The sequence below is a fragment of the Staurois parvus genome, unplaced genomic scaffold (assembly GCF_062004578.1).
Source record: "Staurois parvus isolate SC_StPar_1 unplaced genomic scaffold, SC_StPar_1.0 ptg000308l, whole genome shotgun sequence".
Classification (NCBI taxonomy): domain Eukaryota; kingdom Metazoa; phylum Chordata; class Amphibia; order Anura; family Ranidae; genus Staurois; species Staurois parvus.
Window position 1 is genome coordinate 1,424,077 of NW_028318104.1, and position 20,132 is coordinate 1,444,208.

General features: G+C 45.1%; 1 protein-coding gene across 1 annotated transcript in view; it reads right to left on the reverse strand.

The window, feature by feature from the left end:
• LOC149457654 (vomeronasal type-2 receptor 116-like) overlaps positions 1-12,121 on the reverse strand; it is a 28,098-nt gene extending 15,977 nt beyond the window's left edge. Inside the window, exons 1-3 of the mRNA XM_089683388.1 lie at positions 12,105-12,121; positions 9,869-10,157; positions 308-1,093 (exon numbers count right to left, since the gene is read on the reverse strand). Of these exons, the coding sequence (XP_089539514.1) occupies positions 308-1,093; positions 9,869-10,157; positions 12,105-12,121 (1,092 nt within the window). The remainder of the gene's footprint in view (positions 1-307; positions 1,094-9,868; positions 10,158-12,104) is intronic.
• Positions 12,122-20,132: the final 8,011 nt, after the last annotated feature.

Here is a 20,132-nt window from a genome sequence, read left to right on the forward strand (position 1 = left end):
GTCGGGTGCCCCCATAGCAAGCAGCTTGCTATGGGGGCACCCGCTGCTCCGTGTGTCCATTCACACATGGAGCCACAGCTCGGCCCACCCCGTCTATCTTCTCATTGGCTGTGATTAACAGCAGTGAGAGCCGATTGTCTCAGCCAATGAGAAGAGGAAGTCCCGGGATAGCTGAGACTCCAGTGCACATCGCTGGATTGAGAGGGGGCTTAGGTGAGTATTGGGTGGGGGGACGGGACTGGGCACTGCACAGAGAAGGTTTTTTACCTTCATGCATAGTCATATAAACACGTATCATCCAACTTACTCTGTGCTGGAATCTGTTTGGTTCAGATGTATTTTTCTTCATGTACATCCAGTGTAGAGCATGGGCCAGAACATATACAGCCCTGTATGCATAGTAGGGTAGAGTTGTATAATCATTAAATGCCTTCCAAAAATATTTAGAATCTCTACAAGGTTTCAGAGAAATGTTATAAAATGACTGAAAATATTCATTTTTGCGTGGGTGTGGGGAAAGGCAGTTAAACTTATAAATCCAAATATCTTCCAGTATTGGGTCAGTTAAACATTTGTAGAAGGTGACACCATAATCAGAATTATGGAACTCTACATATACTCTTTGTGCCCACAGAAATATGAAGCTGCGGTTGATTGCTGTTATGTCCTCATAGCGTCTATTAAGTAGCTTACTCCATGAAGGTGGGAAAATAAATGTGATATTTTCTAAAGCAGAGGGCATAAGGTGAGCAAAATAATAAAATAACCATGTGAAACTTTCACACGCTATGACAACCTTGGCTTTTGATTTACTAATAATCATCAAATCTTCAGTACCATATGAAATGTCGTCAATGAGTTTAATGATATAATCTACGCAGATCCCATGTTGGCTCAATGTCTTACTCAGTTCTTCGACCTCCTCATCACTGCTGCCATCTCCTGATGTTATTATTCCAACCCAATTCCACCCAAAATACTGCAAACATTTTATAATCGCTGCATGATGGATCCGATTGTCTGGTGTCATACGGAATAAAGTTGGATACATTTTTCCATCACTCAGACGAGAGTCAGTGACTCGATAACTGATCTGGATGATATGTTGGGAAACATTTTAATGGGATGTTATTATTCAGAAAATGAAAATATGTCATTCATCAACAACAGCTGCTCACCCTAGGGCCCTAATATACAGTACACTGTATATATATATATATATATATATATATATACTGCTCAGAAAAATTAAAGGAAGACTTTTTAATCTGAGTCTAGCATCAAGTCAATGAAACTTCTTGGATATTGATATGGTCAGTTAAGTAGCAGAGGGGGTTGTTGATCATTTTCAGCTGCTCTTGTGTTAATGAAATTAACAACAGGTGCACTAGATGGGCAACAATGAGACGACCCCCAAAACAGGAATGGTTTTACAGGTGGAGGTCAGTGACATTTTTTCCCTACTCATCTTTTCTGATGTTTTTTCACTAGTTTTGCTAGGGTCAGTGTCACTACTGGTGGCATCAGGCGATACCTGGACCCTACAGAGGTTGCACAGGCAGTCCAACTCCTCCAGGAGTTGCTGTGTCTCCCAGCACAGTCTCAAGAGCATGGAGGAGATTCCAGGAGACAGGCAGTTACTCTAGGAGAGCTGGACAAGGCTGTAAAAGGTCCTTAACCCATCAGCAGGACCGGTATCTGCTCCTTTGTGCAAGGAGCGACAGGATGAGCACTGCCAGAGCCCTACAAAAGGAATTCCAGCAGGCCACTGGTGTGAATGTTTCTGACCAATCATAGACAGACTTAATTTAAAAAATATATATTTTTTTAAATATACAAAAGTCATTTTAACATATATTTTTACATATATTTGTACATGCATTCCAAAAATGTAGATTTGTATTTGGTCATATCAGCACAAACTCAGTTTCGGACTTCATTTTTATCTTTGACCAAATACCACCAAAACTTGTAAGGAAGCCTCTTCACAGTGAGCCCTTTATTTCGAGCGGAATTGCTCACCAGCATCGACTCCGATGCAGAGCCCGTAAACAGAGACGAGGGAAACATGGAGGACTTTGGGCTGAGCTAAAGTTAAACCCACATCAACCAGCGCTTCCTAGTATTTTTCTCGCCAATGTTCGGCTCTGGTTAACAAACTGGATGAGCTCAGGATCTGGACCCTCACATAGAGACTGGTTATGGACTGTAATATTATGGTCTTTTCGTAAACTTGGCTCAATTTTGGCATCCCAAACAGCGTGCTGGAGATGGAGGGGTGCACCATTTTCAGGGCTGATAGAGAAGCACAGAGCCCAGGAGGACTTTCAGAGCACTTCACTCGGCTCTGTGCCACACTGATCTGATAGGCAGCAGGCAGGGACAAAGGTTTAAAAAAAAGTCTGACAGTTGCAGAATCTGGACCTGGGGCAGCTATCAGCAGGTGTGGGGAATGTGCCCTTGGTGCCGGCACTAGCACACAGAAGCCGGTGGAGGAAGCGAGTTGAATAGAAAGCTTCTTCTACCAGCGTTTATGTTGAGTGTTGAACCTGGAGAGGAGAGGACTGCCAGAGGTGATGGCACGCTATTCTGCCATGTTCCCGCTGAAAAAACACCCTGCACACTAGACGTGACCACTTCTTGGATAGCTAATTTCTCCACTTTTCAGTATATTAAATCCTCATATGTAGCATCTACAACTTGACCATGAACCCATTTTAATCTCTTTAGATCTATCTATGCTTCCCTCTAAAAACTGCCAAAAGGTGACTCAATGATTATCATTTTGTGTTTTCCAATTTACATTCTTCTCTCCTTTTGTTCTACATTCAGTTTTTGCATCACTAATTTCACAAATTACACTGAATGTCATTGTTGTTGGCATTACAAGATAACCATGCTTCATGTGTATTGTGTATAATGTGTATTGCCTGATGCCTCATTTTTGTGTTTTCTTTATTCCCCATCAGCAAGGGTTCCATGGTTCTCTTTCTTCTAATTTGAAAGTCACAGGATTCTGTGTGAAGGGGTTAGGTCCACTCCCCTGTCCTGCAATATCCACATGGAATGATAGCAGAAGAACATTCACTGTTGCCTGTGAACAGGCGGGGTGGTGGTGGTGTGAATGGAGATCTCTGTGCTCTGTGAACCTTTCTTATTGGTTTCCCCATGACATTTATTTCTAAGTGGGGCTTCTCTCAGTGACAACATGTATTACTCACATGCACATGGCTGATCACCACCTAATGCTTGATTGGTTAATTTGTGCTCTATTTACCTCTTGTACTATTTGGGCATTGCTTCTCAGCACAATAAATGGGCCCCTGTGCTGCCCTGAAATCCCATTGGTGCTAAGCCTCAGGAAACCAAGATTTTTAGAGCAAGTCCATTGATGTGCTGACTTCTACTTAATCTTCTTGGATCTGTGATCTCCCTGCTTCTGCCCTCCCCCCCCCTTCCCTATATTTAGCCTGCAAGTGTGGGATGGACTTTGTATAAAGCCGTCACCTATGGATGATGAGATTCCAAATTGGAAGTGGCACCTGGTGAGGATGCTCAATTGTGAAAGAAGTCACTGACTCCTCTACTGGGGTAAGACCTTTCCTGTACAGACCCGGCACATACAATACAGTAATGTTGGCAGATGTCCAGATACATTCAGTTCAGTTTAAAAACACTTAAAGACCAAAACCAATGGCACCGCTTGTTCTGTGTACCTGAATCATTTAAAGTTCTCTTAATTCTGATCTGCACTCACACTAGAAAAGCAAAGCTAAAACAAATCCACCCTGACTGTACTGAATCATCTATTGGACACACCATATTACATATACTGTATATCAGGGCTTGAAATTTCCACTCGCCTGCTCGCCAATGGCGAGTGGAAATTATGGTGGGGGAGAGTGTGTCTCTTAGAGCCGTCTTGCTGAGCAGGCTCGGAGCTCAGGCCGGATCTGTCATTGGCACTGGGAGTTCGTCAGACTGCCCAATAGCTGAGCGCAGTGAAAGCAAAGCAAGGAGTGTGTGCTGTGCTCTCTGCCTCCCCCGAGAGTGCAGTACCCGGCTCTGTGAGTGAACAATGAAGTACTGCAACTTTTTATGGGGGAGGTGGTAGAGTGTGTATGTGTGTGTACGTGTACATGTGTTTGTGTGTGTCTGTGTATGCATGTATAATTGTACATGTGTCTGTGTGTATGTACATGTGTGTATCTGTACATGTGTCTGCGAGTATGTACATGTGTGTATGTACATGTGTCTGTGTGTGTGCACATGTGTCTGTGTGTATGTACATGTGTGTGTGTATGTATGTACATGTGTCTGTGTGTATATGTATCTGTTTATGTATGTACATGTGTCCGTGCGTGTGTATTTCTGTGTATGCACATGTATCTGGGTGTATACATGTCTGTACGTGCCTGTGTGTGTGTATACATGTGTCTGTATGTGTGTGTGTGTACATGTGCCTCTCTGCATGTCTGTACATGTGCCTCTGTGCGTGTGTGTACGTTTCTGTGTGTGTATGTACATATGTCTGTATGTGTGTGTCTGTACATGTGTCTCTCTGCGTGTCTGTACATTTGTGTGTGTGTATTGTAACCAAAAAGAAACATCAAATTAAATCCTGGCCAACTTGGCTACTTACTGCACCAACAGCTTTCCCTAGCTACCCACTAGGTACAGCCTGATGCTATACCTAGTTGCTAGTACCGGAGGCTTAGCCACACAGGCTTTGGTCTCTCTGCACACAGATAAGGTGTTTGCTCCCCAGTCAGTTCAGGCATGGATCTGGTTCCAGGTTGGAGCAAGTCCCTAAGCAAGCTGGGAAGTTTTATACCAGCCTTAATGAGCCCACTACCTTCAGCTGGGCTTATTACCTCCGTGCTGAAGGACTCAGCACTTCCCTCTAGTATTTATCGTCCATCCAGGATGCAACCAGGTGATTTCACCTGCCTACTGTCACATACCCCCCCCCTTGTTTCAACCTTGGGGTTGTAACACCAGTAACCAGGCAGGCATGAACCCGGGATAAAGCATCCACATTTCCCATCTGAACTCCAGGGCGATGCTTTACCGTGAAGGTAAATTCTTGTAGGGCCAGAAACCACCTATTTACCCTTCTATTGGTCTCCTTATTTTGAGCCATCCATTTCAGGGGAGCGTGATCCGTGATCAGGTCAAAATGTCTGCCCAGCAGATAGTACCGAAGGGAATCTAGGGCCCACTTTACCGCTAAACACTCCTTCTCAATCGTGGCGTAATTTTCCTAATGAGATTTTAGCTTTCTGCTGAGGTAGATTACTGGGTGCTCCTCCCCCTTCCAAACCTGGGACAGCACTGCTCCTAAGCCAACATTGGATGCATCCGTCTGGACCACAAAGTCTTTTGAAAAGTCTGGGGGGTATAGCACTGGCTGGCTACATAAGGCCCTTTTTAAAGACTGGAAGGCTGCTTCAGCCTCTGGGGACCACTTAACCATGACAGACTCCTTCCCTTTTGTCAGGTTGGTCAGGGGCACTGCCAGAGAAACAAAATGGGGGATGAATCACCGATAGTAGCCAGCAATTCCTAAAAAAGCCCATACCTGCTTCTTGTTATTTGGGCGTGGCCAACTCTGTATCGCTTCCACTTTGTTGATCTGATGTTTTATTACCCCTCTCCCAATAGTGTACCCAAGGTACCTGGCCTCTTCCTGTCCAATAGTACACTTCTTTGGGTTGGCCGTCAACCCAGCTTTCCGTATTGAGTCTAGTACAGCCTGAACTGTTGGCAAATGTGAGGCCCAATCTGTGCTATGGACAATCACATCATCCAGGTAAGCTGCAGCATACTTCTGATGAGGGCGAAGAATCTGATCCATTTTTCGCTGAAAGGTGGCCGGTGCATTCTGTAACCCGAACGGCATTTTTCTGTACTGGAATGACCCTTCCGGGGTTCCAAATGCAGTCTTCTCTTTTGCTGACTTAGCTAGGGAAATCTGCCAATAACCTTTCGTCAAATCAAGCATTGTCATGTACCGGGCTGCTCCCAGTCGGTCGATTAGTTCATCTATCCTTGGCATGGGGTAGGTGTCAAATTTTGTAACTTTAACTGTCGAAAGTCGTTACAAAATCGCCAGCTCCCATCTGGTTTGGGCACCAACACTATGGGGCTGGACCAGTCACTCTGGGACTCCTCTATCACCCCCAAATCCAGCATTCTCCGTACTTCCCCACGTATTGCCTCCCGCGAGCCTCTGGGATTCTGTAGGGTTTTAGTTTTACCCTTTCACCCGGTGGGGTGATAATGTCATGCTCCACCCCCAAGGTTTGTCCCGGCAGCTCAAAGAAAACGTCTGTGTTGCGGAGCACAAACTCTCTAGCTTCCTGTTTTTGGGTTGTAGACAGCGTGACTGCTATTCCAACCTCCGGAACCAAGCAGTCAGATGGCGCTGGTGACACAGCCTCTGCAACTAGGGATTCCCGTTCCCTCCAGGCTTTCAACAGATTAACGTGGTAGGTTTTTGCCTTCCGGGTTGTCTGACCCTGTAATTCACCTCGCTCACTCTCTCAATTACCTCATATGGGCCATGCCATTTGGCCAGGAATTTGCTTTCTACCGTAGGGATTAGCACTAGCACTCTTATCTCCCTCGGCAAACGACCTGGTCTGGGCCCCCCGATTGTACACCCTCTGCTGTGCTAACTGTGCTTGGGCCAAATGTTCCTTTACGATAGGCATTACCTAGGCAATTCTATCTTGCATTTGGGCGACGTGCTCAATTACACTCTGGTGAGGAGAACTTTCACTTTCCCACGTTTCTTTGGCAATATCTAACAGCCCCCTTGGGTGTCTCCCATAGAGCAACTCAAAAGGTGAAAACCCTGTAGAGGACTGGGGTACCTCCCGGATGGAAAACATCAAATAGGGAATTAAATAATCTCACCCCTTTCCATCCTTATCTACCACCTTCCTTAACATTTGTTTCAGAGTTTTTTTGAACCTTTCAACCAACCCGTCGGTTTGGGGATGATACACAGAGGTGTGCAATTGTTTTACCTTGAACAGTTTGCACAGTTCTTTCATCAACTGGGACATAAAGGGGGTTCCTTGGTCTGTAAGCAGTTCCCCCGAAATACCCACTCGGCTGAAAACGAGAAATAGCTCCTTAGCTATCGTCTTGGCAGAGGTATTTCGGAGCAGAATCACCTCTGGATAGCGGGTGGCATAGTCGAGTATGACCATCATGTACTGATGCCCCCTAGCGGACTTCACCCACGGACCTACCAAATCCATTGCAATCCTTTCAAAAGGGACCTCAATGATGGGAAGAGATACGAGTGGACTACGGAAATGGGGCATAGGGGCCAACTTCGGACACACATCTCCTCCTGACACATCTCCTTAATGACCCCAGGCCAATAGAACTGCTGTAATACTCTTTCCCGAGTTTTCTCCGCCCCCAAATGACCTCCAAGGATGTGTCCATGGGCCTCCAACACCAACTTCCTGTAAGGTCTGGGCACCACCAGTTGCTCAATGGTTTCTTCTGCCCCTTGAGCGACTCGATAGAGTAGGTCCCTTTCCACAAGGAAGTACGGATAAGTACAAGTTTTCTCTGGGCTTACTAGTTCGCCATCTAATTTTACCACATTTTCCCGTGCTTTTATCAGTGTGGGGTCTTTCAACTGTTCGGTGGCAAAATTTTCCCTATGCACCTCTAAGTCTGAAAACTCCACAGCCGGCAGGTTTTCATCTGAAGAGGCGGGCTCCTCCCCAGTTCCTTGGGTCTCCCCGGCTAGTACCGACAAGGGGAACTTGGGAGATACCTCACCACCCTCAGACGATTTCCGGGGTTCACCTTCCTGGTCTGCAGGAGAGACAGTGGGGGGTCAGGACAATCCCAGAGTTCCCAGAATTGTGGAAAATCCCTCCCCACAATGGCATCATGTGGTAAGTGAGGCACCAATCCTACCTGATGAGACAGGTTACCTTTGGGGGTCTCAAAAAACACAGTTGCCATGGGATACTCCCTGGTGTCCCCATACACACAAATAACAGCCACCTTTTTATACCCAGAGACCTCTGTAGTGACTATCTCCTCTTTTATCAAGGTTACCAGGCTACCTGAATCCAGCAACCCCACAACATTATTTCCATTAACAGTCATTTTACACCAATGTTTCTCAGTGCCCGGGCTGGCAGTGCATACCACTGTTGCAAACAGCGACTGACGTCGGTCCCTCAGAAAGTCACACTGCATAGGCTCATCCACCACTGGGCAATTGGCTGCAATATGTCCCTCTTGCCGGCAGCGGTAACAAATAAACCTTTTTGCCGCCTCTTGTGGCTTTGACCTTCCTGGCCGCTCTTGCCAGACATTGGGTAATACTCCCCCCATCTCACTCTCTCACCCCTTGGAATCGTCTTACCCGCCGCTGGGGATGGTCTGGTCTTAGGGTGGAAAGTCCGTGAGTCTCTGGAAGAGGAGGAGGTCAGGTTCTCCGTAGCCAAGTATCTCTCCACGAGATCCACAAGCTTGTCTGCTGTCTCTGCGTCTCCATGGCTGACCCACTTTTGAATGGCATTAGGCAGAGACCTTAGGAACCGATCCATGACAACACGTTCCACAATTTTTGGGGTGGTCAAAGTCTCTGGCTGCAGCCACTTCCTGCTCAGGTGAATGAGATCATACATCTGTGACCTGGGAGGTTTCCCAAGCCGAAAAGTCCAATTATGTACCCGCTGAGCAGGGACAGCGAGGGAAACACCCAATCGGGCCAAAATTTCCGCTTTTAGCACCTCATAGTCTTTGGCTTGGTCCGGCTCCAGGTCATAGTAAGCTTTTTGCGACTCTCCAGTTAATAATGGGGCCATCAATCCAGCCCACTGTTCTTTAGGCCACTTTTCCCTTTCAGCAGTCCTTTCAAATGTGGTTAGAAACACCTCCGGATCATCCTCTCCCGTCATTTTTGGCAATAAACGGCCCACAGAAAATGATGGTGTTTTACCAGAATCATCACCAGCCTCAATCTGCTGCCTCTGCTGGAGCTGCTTCATGACGGCCTCCAGGGTTCTCTGCTGGGCTGCAATGCTCTGCTGGAGACTTGCATTAGTCTGTTGTTGATTGGCATTCACCAGAGCCAAATGTCTTATTATCTCCTCCATGCTGGCCTTTAGTTACCACGAACTGCCCGCGGTCCTCCACCATATGTAACGGGGTTATCTCGGCAGTGGGTGTGTGTGACCCCCTGGATGGGTGCACAACACAAAAAGACAGGCACAGCACAACAACAGTGGAGGTGAAAAAACAAAAAAGGTGCAGTTTATTTACAATATTACAAAAAATGTCAAACCAAAAAGAAACATCAAATTAAATCCTGGCCAACTTGGCTACTTACTGGACCAACAGCTTTCCCTAGCTACCCACTAGGTACAGCCTGATGCTATCCCTAGTTGCTAGTAGTTATAGGCTAGCCATACAGGCTTTTGTCTCCCTGCACAGATAAGGTGTTTGCTCCCCAGTCAGTTCAGGCATGGATCTGGTTCCAGGATGGAGCAAGTCCCTAAGCACTCTGGGAAGTTTTATACCATCCTTAATGAGCCCACTACCTTCAGCTGGGCTCATTACCTCCATGCTGAAGGACTCAGCACTTCCCTCTAGTGGAACAAATCCCGATAAAGTCTCAACCTTGGACAAATGTATCGTCCATCCAGGACGCAACCAGGTGATTTCACCTGCCTACTGTCACAGTATGTACATGTATGTATGTATGTGTGTACAGGTGTCTCTGTGTGTTTGTTGGTGGCAAGTAACTCTAAGGCCTGGCTAGTAGCTCAGAACTTGAAATTTTAAGCCCTGCTGTATACAATATATTGAAGTGATCACTTACCTGTGTATACTGATACAGACTAAGTAGCTGGGCCAGCGCATGACTTGTATGGAAATTACTGTCCCCAATAAAACCGGCCACTTCTCCACGTCCCTTACAGTAATAGTTGGGAGCTTCCTTCTCTCCAGACAACATCTTCATGACATATCCCAAAGTTTTCTTGGGATCAGAACAAGTACTAAATATTCGATAGCCCAGGGTGACATTGGGCAGAAGATCGGGGTTCCTGTTAACTTCATTAACAACTAATTTCATCAGCAAGATGCTTTTGTACTCTTCAAGGTCATAGCTGTGGGATATTGAGAGGATTTCAAACTACACAGAATGGTTTCTTCTGAGATTACAGTTTGTCCACATCCCACAAAACTAACACACAAGTATTTAATAGAAAACAGAGGAAAATGAAAGGAAAATAAATGATTTGAAAAAAATTAAATTGATAGAGTTACTAAAGTGGTTTGGAAATCTTATAATGATGTGTCCATTAGATGGTAGGTTATGGCCCAAAGCAAGGGACAAATCCCACCTGATCCCCGTGTATCAAATTAGGTAGGAGTGGAGATATTCGGTTCACTCCACCATGATCTGTAATCATTACCTTGGGCATGGCTCATCACAGATCTGGATAAAAGGCCAATCTCAGTGGCCCCTTACCATGTGATTGATATGTCCAATCATAGCAAACCAAAATGTAAACTATGGCCAGTACTTGCTGTTACTGGTTCTCCTTATTCACACGCAGACTACAAGTGAGAGGAAGGAGAGAAATCTGTACTGGGATCTGTCAGTTTAGCAATTCCAATGTGATCCTTACACTGCCCAACACTACACTGTTACACACATAGACTCACCTGTCACTGCCCTCATCAGTCAGTGTACCTGTCAAACCAGTGCAGCCATCATCAGTGTCCTGATCAGTTACACCAGTGCAGCCATCATCAGTGTCCTCATCAGTCAGTGTACCTGTCACACCAGTGCAGCCATAATCAGTGTCCTGATCAGCCAGTGTACCTGTCACACCAGTGCAGCCATCATCAGTGTCCTCATCAGTCAGTGTACCTGTCACACCAGTGCAGCCATCATCAGTGTCCTCATCAGTCAGTGTACCTGTCACACCAGTGCAGCCATCATCAGTGTCCTGATCAGTCAGTGTACCTGTCACACCAGTGCGGCCATCATCAGTGTCCTCATCAGTCAGTGTACCTGTCACACCAGTGCGGCCATCATCAGTGTCCTCATCAGTCAGTGTACCTGTCACACCAGTGCGGCCATCATCAGTGTCCTCATCAGTCAGTGTACCTGTCACACCAGTGCAGCCATCACCAGTGTCCTGATCAGCCAGTGTACCTGTCACACCAGTGCAGCCATCACCAGTGTCCTGATCAGTCAGTGTACCTGTCACACCAGTGCAGCCATCACCAGTGTCCTGATCAGTCAGTGTACCTGTCACACCAGTGCAGCCATCACCAGTGTCCTGATCAGTCAGTGTACCTGTCTCACCTGTGCAGTCGTCATCAGTGCAACCCTGATTCAGCCACACCAGTGCAGACATACACTGTATCCCTGATTGCTGCCACACCTGTCCCAGTGTCACCACAGCCAGTATACATCATGTCCAAATAAATGTACACCAGTGAGGAGGCCTTCCAGATTCTGACAATGACAGGTGAGAGTAGCAGGGAGCTCTCATTGTCAGAATTGGATTCAAAGTGGGAACTCATAGAGAGCAGTGAGTCAATAACTGAATCGGAGGAGGAAAGGATGCCTATAAGAAGGATGAGACTTTGTGAAGAGCAGACAACCTCCAGCAGTGCTGTACATCATCCCGGGGAATTGGTGAGACCAGCAATGCAGTACACCTGGATGAAAGGCCCAGTACTAGTGTCACATCATCCACCAAGAATCAGAGCCCATACATGTCTCCCAGAGGTACTTGCAAACCAGTTATGGCTTCCCTGTAACCTAGAATCAGCTAGTATCCCCCCTTTTACTGCACAACCAGGTATTTAGGACAACATTGAAAATTTTACACCAATTGATTTTTTTTTTTTTTTACATTTTTTTCACCAATGATTTATTCCATTTAAGTTTGGACCAGAAAAGTCTTTTTTGCCCAGCACTACATCATGGATACCCCAAATTCATATTATGCCCATCCATTTGAATGGAGACCTGTTACAGTGAATGAATTCAAAATATTTTTGGGCCTCACACTTAATATGAAGTATACACTTACTTGTCCACAAACCTCATTGTTACATCCCACTGTATTCCTCTGTTATGTCAAGGACACACTATGACATGATCATGTCCACTTTAGTGAGAATATGTTATGCTGTCCCTGAAATCACCCGGGATATGATAAAATTGTCAAAATTTGCCCACCTATTATTTTTTCCCCAGAAATTTGCTCAGGGTCCCTCCCCCATTTTACCATTCCTCTTGTATATTACTGATAAGAATATGATTTGCAGTCAGTAATATTCAGTAATAGGCGACAGTACAGTCCACAATAGATAAACAATACTGTAGATAAAGTAGAACAGGAGTCCACTTATATGCTGCCTGCTGATGGGGTCCAGGTCTTCTTCATGCTAGTTGCTGATGGGGTTCAGCCCGCCTCTATGCTGCCTGCTGATGAGGTTCAGTTTGCCTCTATGCTGCCTGCTGATGGGGTTCAGTTTGCCTCTAAGCTGCTTGCCAATGGAGTTCAGCCTGCCATGGCAGCACTTGCTTTGGTCCAGCCTGCCACCACACCAGTAGCTGCAGTCCAGTCTGCCTCCACTCCAGCTGTTCTGTTCCCTGCCTGCCATGATGACACTTGTTCTTGTCCAGCCTGCCATGACACCACTTGCTTTGGTCTAGCCTCCCACCATGCCATTTGCTTCAGTCCAGTCTGCCATAATGCCAGCTGCTCTGGTCCAGCCTGCCACCCTGCCAGCTGATTTGGACGAGCCTGCCGCTATGCCAACTGCTCCGGTCAAGGCTGCTACCATACCTGTTACTCTGTTTCAGCCATTGTCAAAAGCCTTTAGCTCCAGACTTCTGACTCATCCCCAGTTCTGCCCTTTGCCTTTTCATATTTGGGACTTTCAGTTCCCGGGTCTCACCCTACCACAATTAAATCTGCTCAAGCATGTCTTAGAAGTTCTATCCATTCTTGGGATGGACTGAGTCATTTGGTCAAGTGGGGTCCTCAACCATTTCCCAAAGTCACTATGCATCAAGCCCATCGCAGTTCTGGTGGCCACCAGCAGCTGTCTCCCAGCAATCAGGCTTTCCAAGCAATTAGGCTGCACCTGATGTGGATTGCTGGGAGGTATTTAATCCTGCCCGTAATTGAGGTACAGTGCTTCACTGTCTTCCTTGCTCCCTGCTCCCCTGGTTTCCTGTCTAGTCCTGACCATGCCCTGCGTATGTGCACTTCCACCATTTAGTACATAGTTAGGTTATTGTTTGGGTTTCTGAACTGTTATGTTTACTTTGTTACTTTACATTGTTTATGGTTTACTGGTAGTGGTGTTAGAAGTGTATTATTTGTTTTATTAAGCTCCATTTACCCTCATTCAGCCTGATTCCTGATTTCCTAAGGTACAGCCCATTGATCTTGTCATCCTTGCTGGATACCTGCATTTTGTATCCCTTACAGGAGAGAAGAGGTGGAGGGGATGGGAAAGTGTGAAAAAGTGTGGATGAATGTGTGTTGTAAGTAACCGGATAACAGACAGAAGGATATTGCATGGATGTGCATACATGGTTGTTTGCCTACGAGAGAGTTTCAGAGGAGGTGAAGGTTTGTTAATAGTGAGGTGTGTCCGAGGGAGGGGTGTCGGAGAGTGGAGAGACTAGGTCATGTGTGAGTTTGTGAAGGAGGTGTAGAAATGTTTGGTGAAGGGTTTAATGGGTATTAGAAATGTAATGTATGCAATGATGTTGTATGGATTGTGTAATGAGGGGAAGACAGCAGCTGGAGTGTTGTGGGTTGGTGGTTTGTTGTGTAAAAGAGACTTTGGGATGTTCAGAATATTTTGAGTTTTAGGAAGGAGGCAATTGGAGTGAGAGATTGTATTGCCATGGTCTGTGAGAGGATCTATAATTATGCATATTTTGATTGGCAAAAAAAAGTGGGTGAATATAAAGTAAAAAATGAATGGAAACTCCACAAGTGGTGAGACTGGTGTATTGATTAATACACAGGTGAAACTCGAAAAATTAAATTATCGTGCAAAAGTTCATTTATTTCAGTGCAGCAACTTAAAAGGTGACACTAATATATGAGATAGACTCATTACATGCAAAGCAAGATAGTTCAAGCCGTGATTTGTCATCATTGTGATGATTATGGCTTACAGCTCATGAAAACCCCAAATCCACAATCTCAGAAAATGAGAATATTCCATGCAATCAATAAAACACGGATTGTACACAGAACAATATCGGACCTCTGAAAAGTAGAAGCTGCATATGTACTCAGTACTTGGTTTGGGCCCCTTTTGCAGCAATTACTGCCTCAATGCGGCGTGGCATGGAAGCTATCAGCCTGTGGCACTGCTGAGGTGTTATGGAAGACCAGGATGCTTCAATAGCGGCCTTCAGCTCTTCTGCATTGTTCCGTCTCATGTCTCTCATCTTTCTCTTGGCAATGCCAGGTCAGGCTAGTTTGCTGGCCAATCTGTAAGCCATAATCTCCACAATGATGACAAATCACGGCTTGAACTATCTTGCTTTGCATGTAATGAGTCTATCTCATATATTAGTTTCACCTTTTAAGTTGCTGCACTGAAATAAATCAACTTTTGCAGGATATTCTAATTTTTCGAGTTTCACCTGTATGTTAATTTATGTAAATAGCCTTTTGGGGATTTTTAGGAATATGGGTGGGGGATGTAAATATGTTAATTTGTGTGCTTTGTTTTTTGTGTCATTTATTTTATTTTAGGTGGAGTGTGGTGGAGGGAAAACGTGGAAGGAAAAGTACAGAGATTTGCTGTTATTAGCTTAAAAATAGGTTGAGGGACACCTATTGATATTGGGGAGGGATGCGGTTTATACGATGTATGAGTATATGTTAACTGAGAATTGAATATTATTGGGCCTCTATGCGTTGTATGATTTGTTGAAACATTTGACTTTATATTTTGAACTTTTAATAAAAAAGAATTAAAAAAAAATCTGTCTAAAACATTTTTCTTTCTCAGGCTTGCTCTCTCCCTCAGAAATTGCAGCTTATCCAGGAAAGATGTGAAGCAAATCTGTGCACTTTTTTGGTCTTCATTTAATAATAGACAATTATTTTTTTATGAAATCTGCCATCTCTATCTCCCTGACATAGCAGACAATTGGCCGTTTTAGATTTGCAATGCTCAGTACTCTTTTATTTTTCTTTTGGGGAAATCATGATATAGACCCTGGTGTGCAGCCATGTGAATGCTCGTGTTTTTCATACTCTGTGCAGCATCTAATTTACTTTGTTACTTGTTTAATCAAGATAAAATCTGCATATTTTCTCCCTCTAAGGTAGCATGTTGGCTAAAAATGCAGGAAATGGGGGGATGAAAGTGTGTCGCCCCTATGAACCATACCAGGCCATATTCCCCCAATGGAAGAGATCCCCCTGGCAAAGCACCTCATCTTCATATTGGTGAGGTCAAGGGCTCTTTTCCAACCATCCTGGCCTGCTGGTTGTGGTGAGAGTCTGCAGGTAAGGGGACTATTGGAAAATGAAAGCCCTCTTTAAAAATACGGCACCCCAAGATATTATACACCCCCCCCCCCCCCAGTGAATGACTAAGGTATACATACACTGCTCAAAAAATTAAAGTAACACACTTTAATCCGAGTCTAGCATCAAGTAAATGAAACTTCTGAGATATTGATCTGGTCAAGTTAAGTAGCAGATGGGGTTGTTAATCAGTTTCAGCTGCTTTGGTGGTAATGAAATTAACAACAGGTGCACTAGATGGGCAACAATGAAACAACCCCCAAAACAGGAATGGTTTTACAGGTGGAGGCCACTGACATTTTTTTTCCTACTCATCTTTTCTGACTGTTTTTCACTAGTTTTGCATTTGGCTAGGGTCACTACTGGTAGAATGAGGCCATACCTGGACCCTACAGAGGTTGCACAGGCAGTTCAACGCCTCCAGGATGGCACATCAATATGTGTCATTGCCAGAAGGTTTATTGTGTCTCCCAGCACAGCCTCAAGAGCATGGAGGAGATTCCAGGAGACAGGCAGTTACACTATGAGAGCTGGACAGAGCCGTAGAAGGTCCTTAACCCATCAGCCGGACAGGCATCTGCTATTTGGCGCAAGGAGGAACAGGATGAGCACTGCCAAAGCACTACAAAATGACCTCCAGCAGGCCACTGGTGTGAATGTCTCTGACCAACCAATCAGAAACAGACTTCATCAGGGTGGCTTGAGGGCCCCAACATCCTCTAGTGGGCCCTGTGCTCAATGCCCGGCATCATAGAGCTTGATTGGCATTTGCCATTGAATTCCAGAATTGACAGGTCCACCACTGGCACCTTGTGCTTTTCACAGATGAGAGCAGATTCACCCTGGGCACATGTGGCAGACATGAAAGGGTCTGGAGAAGCCGTGGAGAACGTTCTGCTACCTGTTACATCGTTCAGCATAACCATTTAGGTGGTGGGTCAGTGATGGTCTGGGGAGGCATATCCATGGAGGGACACACAGACCTTTACAAGCTAGACAATGGCTCCCTGACTGCTATTAGGTATCGGGTTGAAATCCTTGGATCCATTGTCAGATGCTCAGCCTCATGTGGCGAGAGGATGCAGGTAGTTCCTGGAGGATGAAGGAATTGATACCATTGAATAGAGATGAGCGAAGAAATGAAAAATTCGATTCGGCTGATTCGGCGAATTCCAGTATGAAATTCGATTCGATGCGAATTTCTCCGCTACGAAGATGACTTATAAAAAGGGTTTCTAGGCTTCAGAGAGCCTTTAAATTAGTGCAGAACACTGTACCTTTAATTTAAATGCCCTTGGAGATGAGGAAGGAGAAGGAGAAGGAGAAGGATGAGAAGAAGGAGAAGAAGAAGGAGAAGGATGAGAAGAAGGAGAAGGATGAGAAGAAGGAGAAGGAGAAGGATGAGAAGAAGGAGAAGGAGAAGGATGAGAAGAAGGAGAAGGATGAGAAGTAGAAGGAGAAGGATGAGAAGAAGGAGAAGGATGAGAAGAAGGAGAAGGAGAAGGATGAGAAGAAGGAGAAGGAGAAGGATGAGAAGAAGGAGAAGGAGAAGGATGAGAAGAAGGAGAAGGATGAGAAGAAGGAGAAGGAGAAGGATGAGAAGAAGAAGGATGAGAAGAAGGAGAAGGATGAGAAAAGAAGAATGAGAAGAAGGAGAAGGAGAAGGATGAGAAGAAGGATGAGAAGAAGGAGAAGGAGAAGGAGAAGGATGAGAAGAAGGAGAAGGATGAGAACAAGGAGAAGGATGAGGAGAAGGATGAGAAGAAGGAGAAGGAGAAGGATGAGAAGAAGGAGAAGGATGAGAAGAAGGAGAAGGAGAAGGATGAGGAGAAGGAGAAGGATGAGAAGAAGGAGAAGGATGAGAAGAAGGAGAAGGAGAAGGATGAGAAGAAGGAGAAGGATGAGAAGAAGGAGAAGGAGAAGGATGAGAAGAAGGAGAAGGAGAAGGATGAGCAGAAGGAGAAGGAGAAGGATGAGAAGAAGGAGAAGGAGAAGGATGAGAAGAAGGAGAAGGAGAAGGATGAGAAGAAGGAGAAGGATGAGAAGAAGGAGAAGGATGAGAAGAAGGAGAAGGAGAAGGATGAGAAGAAGGAGAAGGAGAAGGATGAGAAGAAGGAGAAGGATGAGAAGAAGGAGAAGGAGAAGGATGAGAAGAAGAAGGATGAGAAAAAGGAGAAGGATGAGAAGAAGGAGAAGGAGAAGGATGAGAAGAAGGAGAAGGATGAGAAGAAGGAGAAGGATGAGGAGAAGGATGAGAAGAAGGAGAAGGAGAAGGATGAGAAGAAGGAGAAGGATGAGAAGAAGGAGAAGGAGAAGGATGAAGAGAAGGAGAAGGATGAGAAGAAGGAGAAGGATGAGAAGAAGGAGAAGGAGAAGGATGAGAAGAAGGAGAAGGATGAGAAGAAGGAGAAGGAGAAGGATGAGAAGAAGGAGAAGGATGAGAAGAAGGAGAAGGAGAAGGATGAGAAGAAGAAGGATGAGAAGAAGGAGAAGGAGAAGGATGAGAAAAGAAGAATGAGAAGAAGGAGAAGGAGAAGGATGAGAAGAAGGATGAGAAGAAGGAGAAGGAGAAGGATGAGAAGAAGGAGAAGGAGAAGGATGAGAAGAAGGAGAAGGATGAGAACAAGGAGAAGGATGAGGAGAAGGATGAGAAGAAGGAGAAGGAGAAGGATGAGAAGAAGGAGAAGGATGAGAAGAAGGAGAAGGAGAAGGATGAGGAGAAGGAGAAGGATGAGAAGAAGGAGAAGGATGAGAAGAAGGAGAAGGAGAAGGATGAGAAGAAGGAGAAGGATGAGAAGAAGGAGAAGGAGAAGGATGAGAAGAAGGAGAAGGAGAAGGATGAGCAGAAGGAGAAGGAGAAGGATGAGAAGAAGGAGAAGGAGAAGGATGAGAAGAAGGAGAAGGAGAAGGATGAGAAGAAGGAGAAGGATGAGAAGAAGGAGAAGGATGAGAAGAAGGAGAAGGATGAGAAGAAGGAGAAGGAGAAGGATGAGAAGAAGGAGAAGGATGAGAAGAAGGAGAAGGATGAGAAGAAGGAGAAGGAGAAGGATGAGAAGAAGAAGGATGAGAAGAAGGAGAAGGATGAGAAGAAGGAGAAGGAGAAGGATGAGAAGAAGGAGAAGGATGAGAAGAAGGAGAAGGATGAGGAGAAGGATGAGAAGAAGGAGAAGGAGAAGGATGAGAAGAAGGAGAAGGATGAGAAGAAGGAGAAGGATGAAGAGAAGGAGAAGGATGAGAAGAAGGAGAAGGATGAGAAGAAGGAGAAGGATGAGAAGAAGGAGAAGGAGAAGGATGAGAAGAAGGAGAAGGATGAGAAGATGGAGAAGGAGAAGGATGAGAAGAAGGAGAAGGATGAGAAGAAGGAGAAGGAGAAGGATGAGAAGAAGGAGAAGGAGAAGGATGAGAAGAAGGAGAAGGATGAGAAGAAGGAGAAAGATGAGAAGAAGGAGAAGGATGAGAAGAAGGACAGTTCTGTGACAGTTTCTGTCTATTTCTGACAGTTCTGGGACAATCACTCCATACAGCTGTTTCAACCGCTGTATGGAGGGAATGTCATGGAACTGTCAGAAATAGACTATTAATGACAGTTCTGGGACTGTCCTTCCATACAGCGGTTGAAACATTGTATGTATTTGTTTCCATAAATGGATCCATTTATGGAAACAAATACATACAATGTTTCAACCGCTGTATGGAAGGACAGTCCCAGAACTGTCATTAATAGTCTATTTCTGACAGTTCCATGACATTCCCTCCATACAGCGGTTGAAACAGCTGTATGGAGTGATTGTCCCAGAACTGTCAGAAATAGTCTATTTCTGACAGATCTGGGACATTCACTCCATACAGCTGTTTCAACCGCTGTATGGAGGGAATGTCATAGAACTGTCAGAAATAGACTATTAATGACAGTTCTGGGACTGTCCTTCCATACAGCGGTTGAAACATTGTATGTATTTGTTTCCATAAATGGATCCATTTATGGAAACAAATACATACAATGTTTCAACCGCTGTATGGAAGGACAGTCCCAGAACTGTCATTAATAGTCTATTTCTGACAGTTCCATGACATTCCCTCCATACAGCGGTTGAAACAGCTGTATGGAGTGAATGTCCCAGAACTGTCAGAAATAGTCTATTTATGACAGTTCTGGGACATTCCCTCCATACAGCGGTTTCCGGCAAAAAGTGTATGTGCAGAGTTCCTCTATTCTGCAGATACACTTAGAGGAGCTCTGCAGATACACTTAGAGGAGCTCTGCACATACACTTTTTTCCGGCTTGGAATTATTCTTATTTTCATCCTACTTCTTCTTCTTCTTCTTCTTCATCCTCATCCTCTTCTTCTTCTTCTGAGGATGAGGATGAGGATGAAGAAGAAGAAGAAGAAGAAGAAGTAGGATGAAAATAAGATTAATTCCAAGCCGGCAAAAAGTGTATGTGCAGTGCTCCTCTAAGTGTATCTGCAGAGCTCCTCTAAGTGTATCTGCAGAATAGAGGAGCTCTGCACATACACTTTTTGCCGGCTTGCAATTATTCT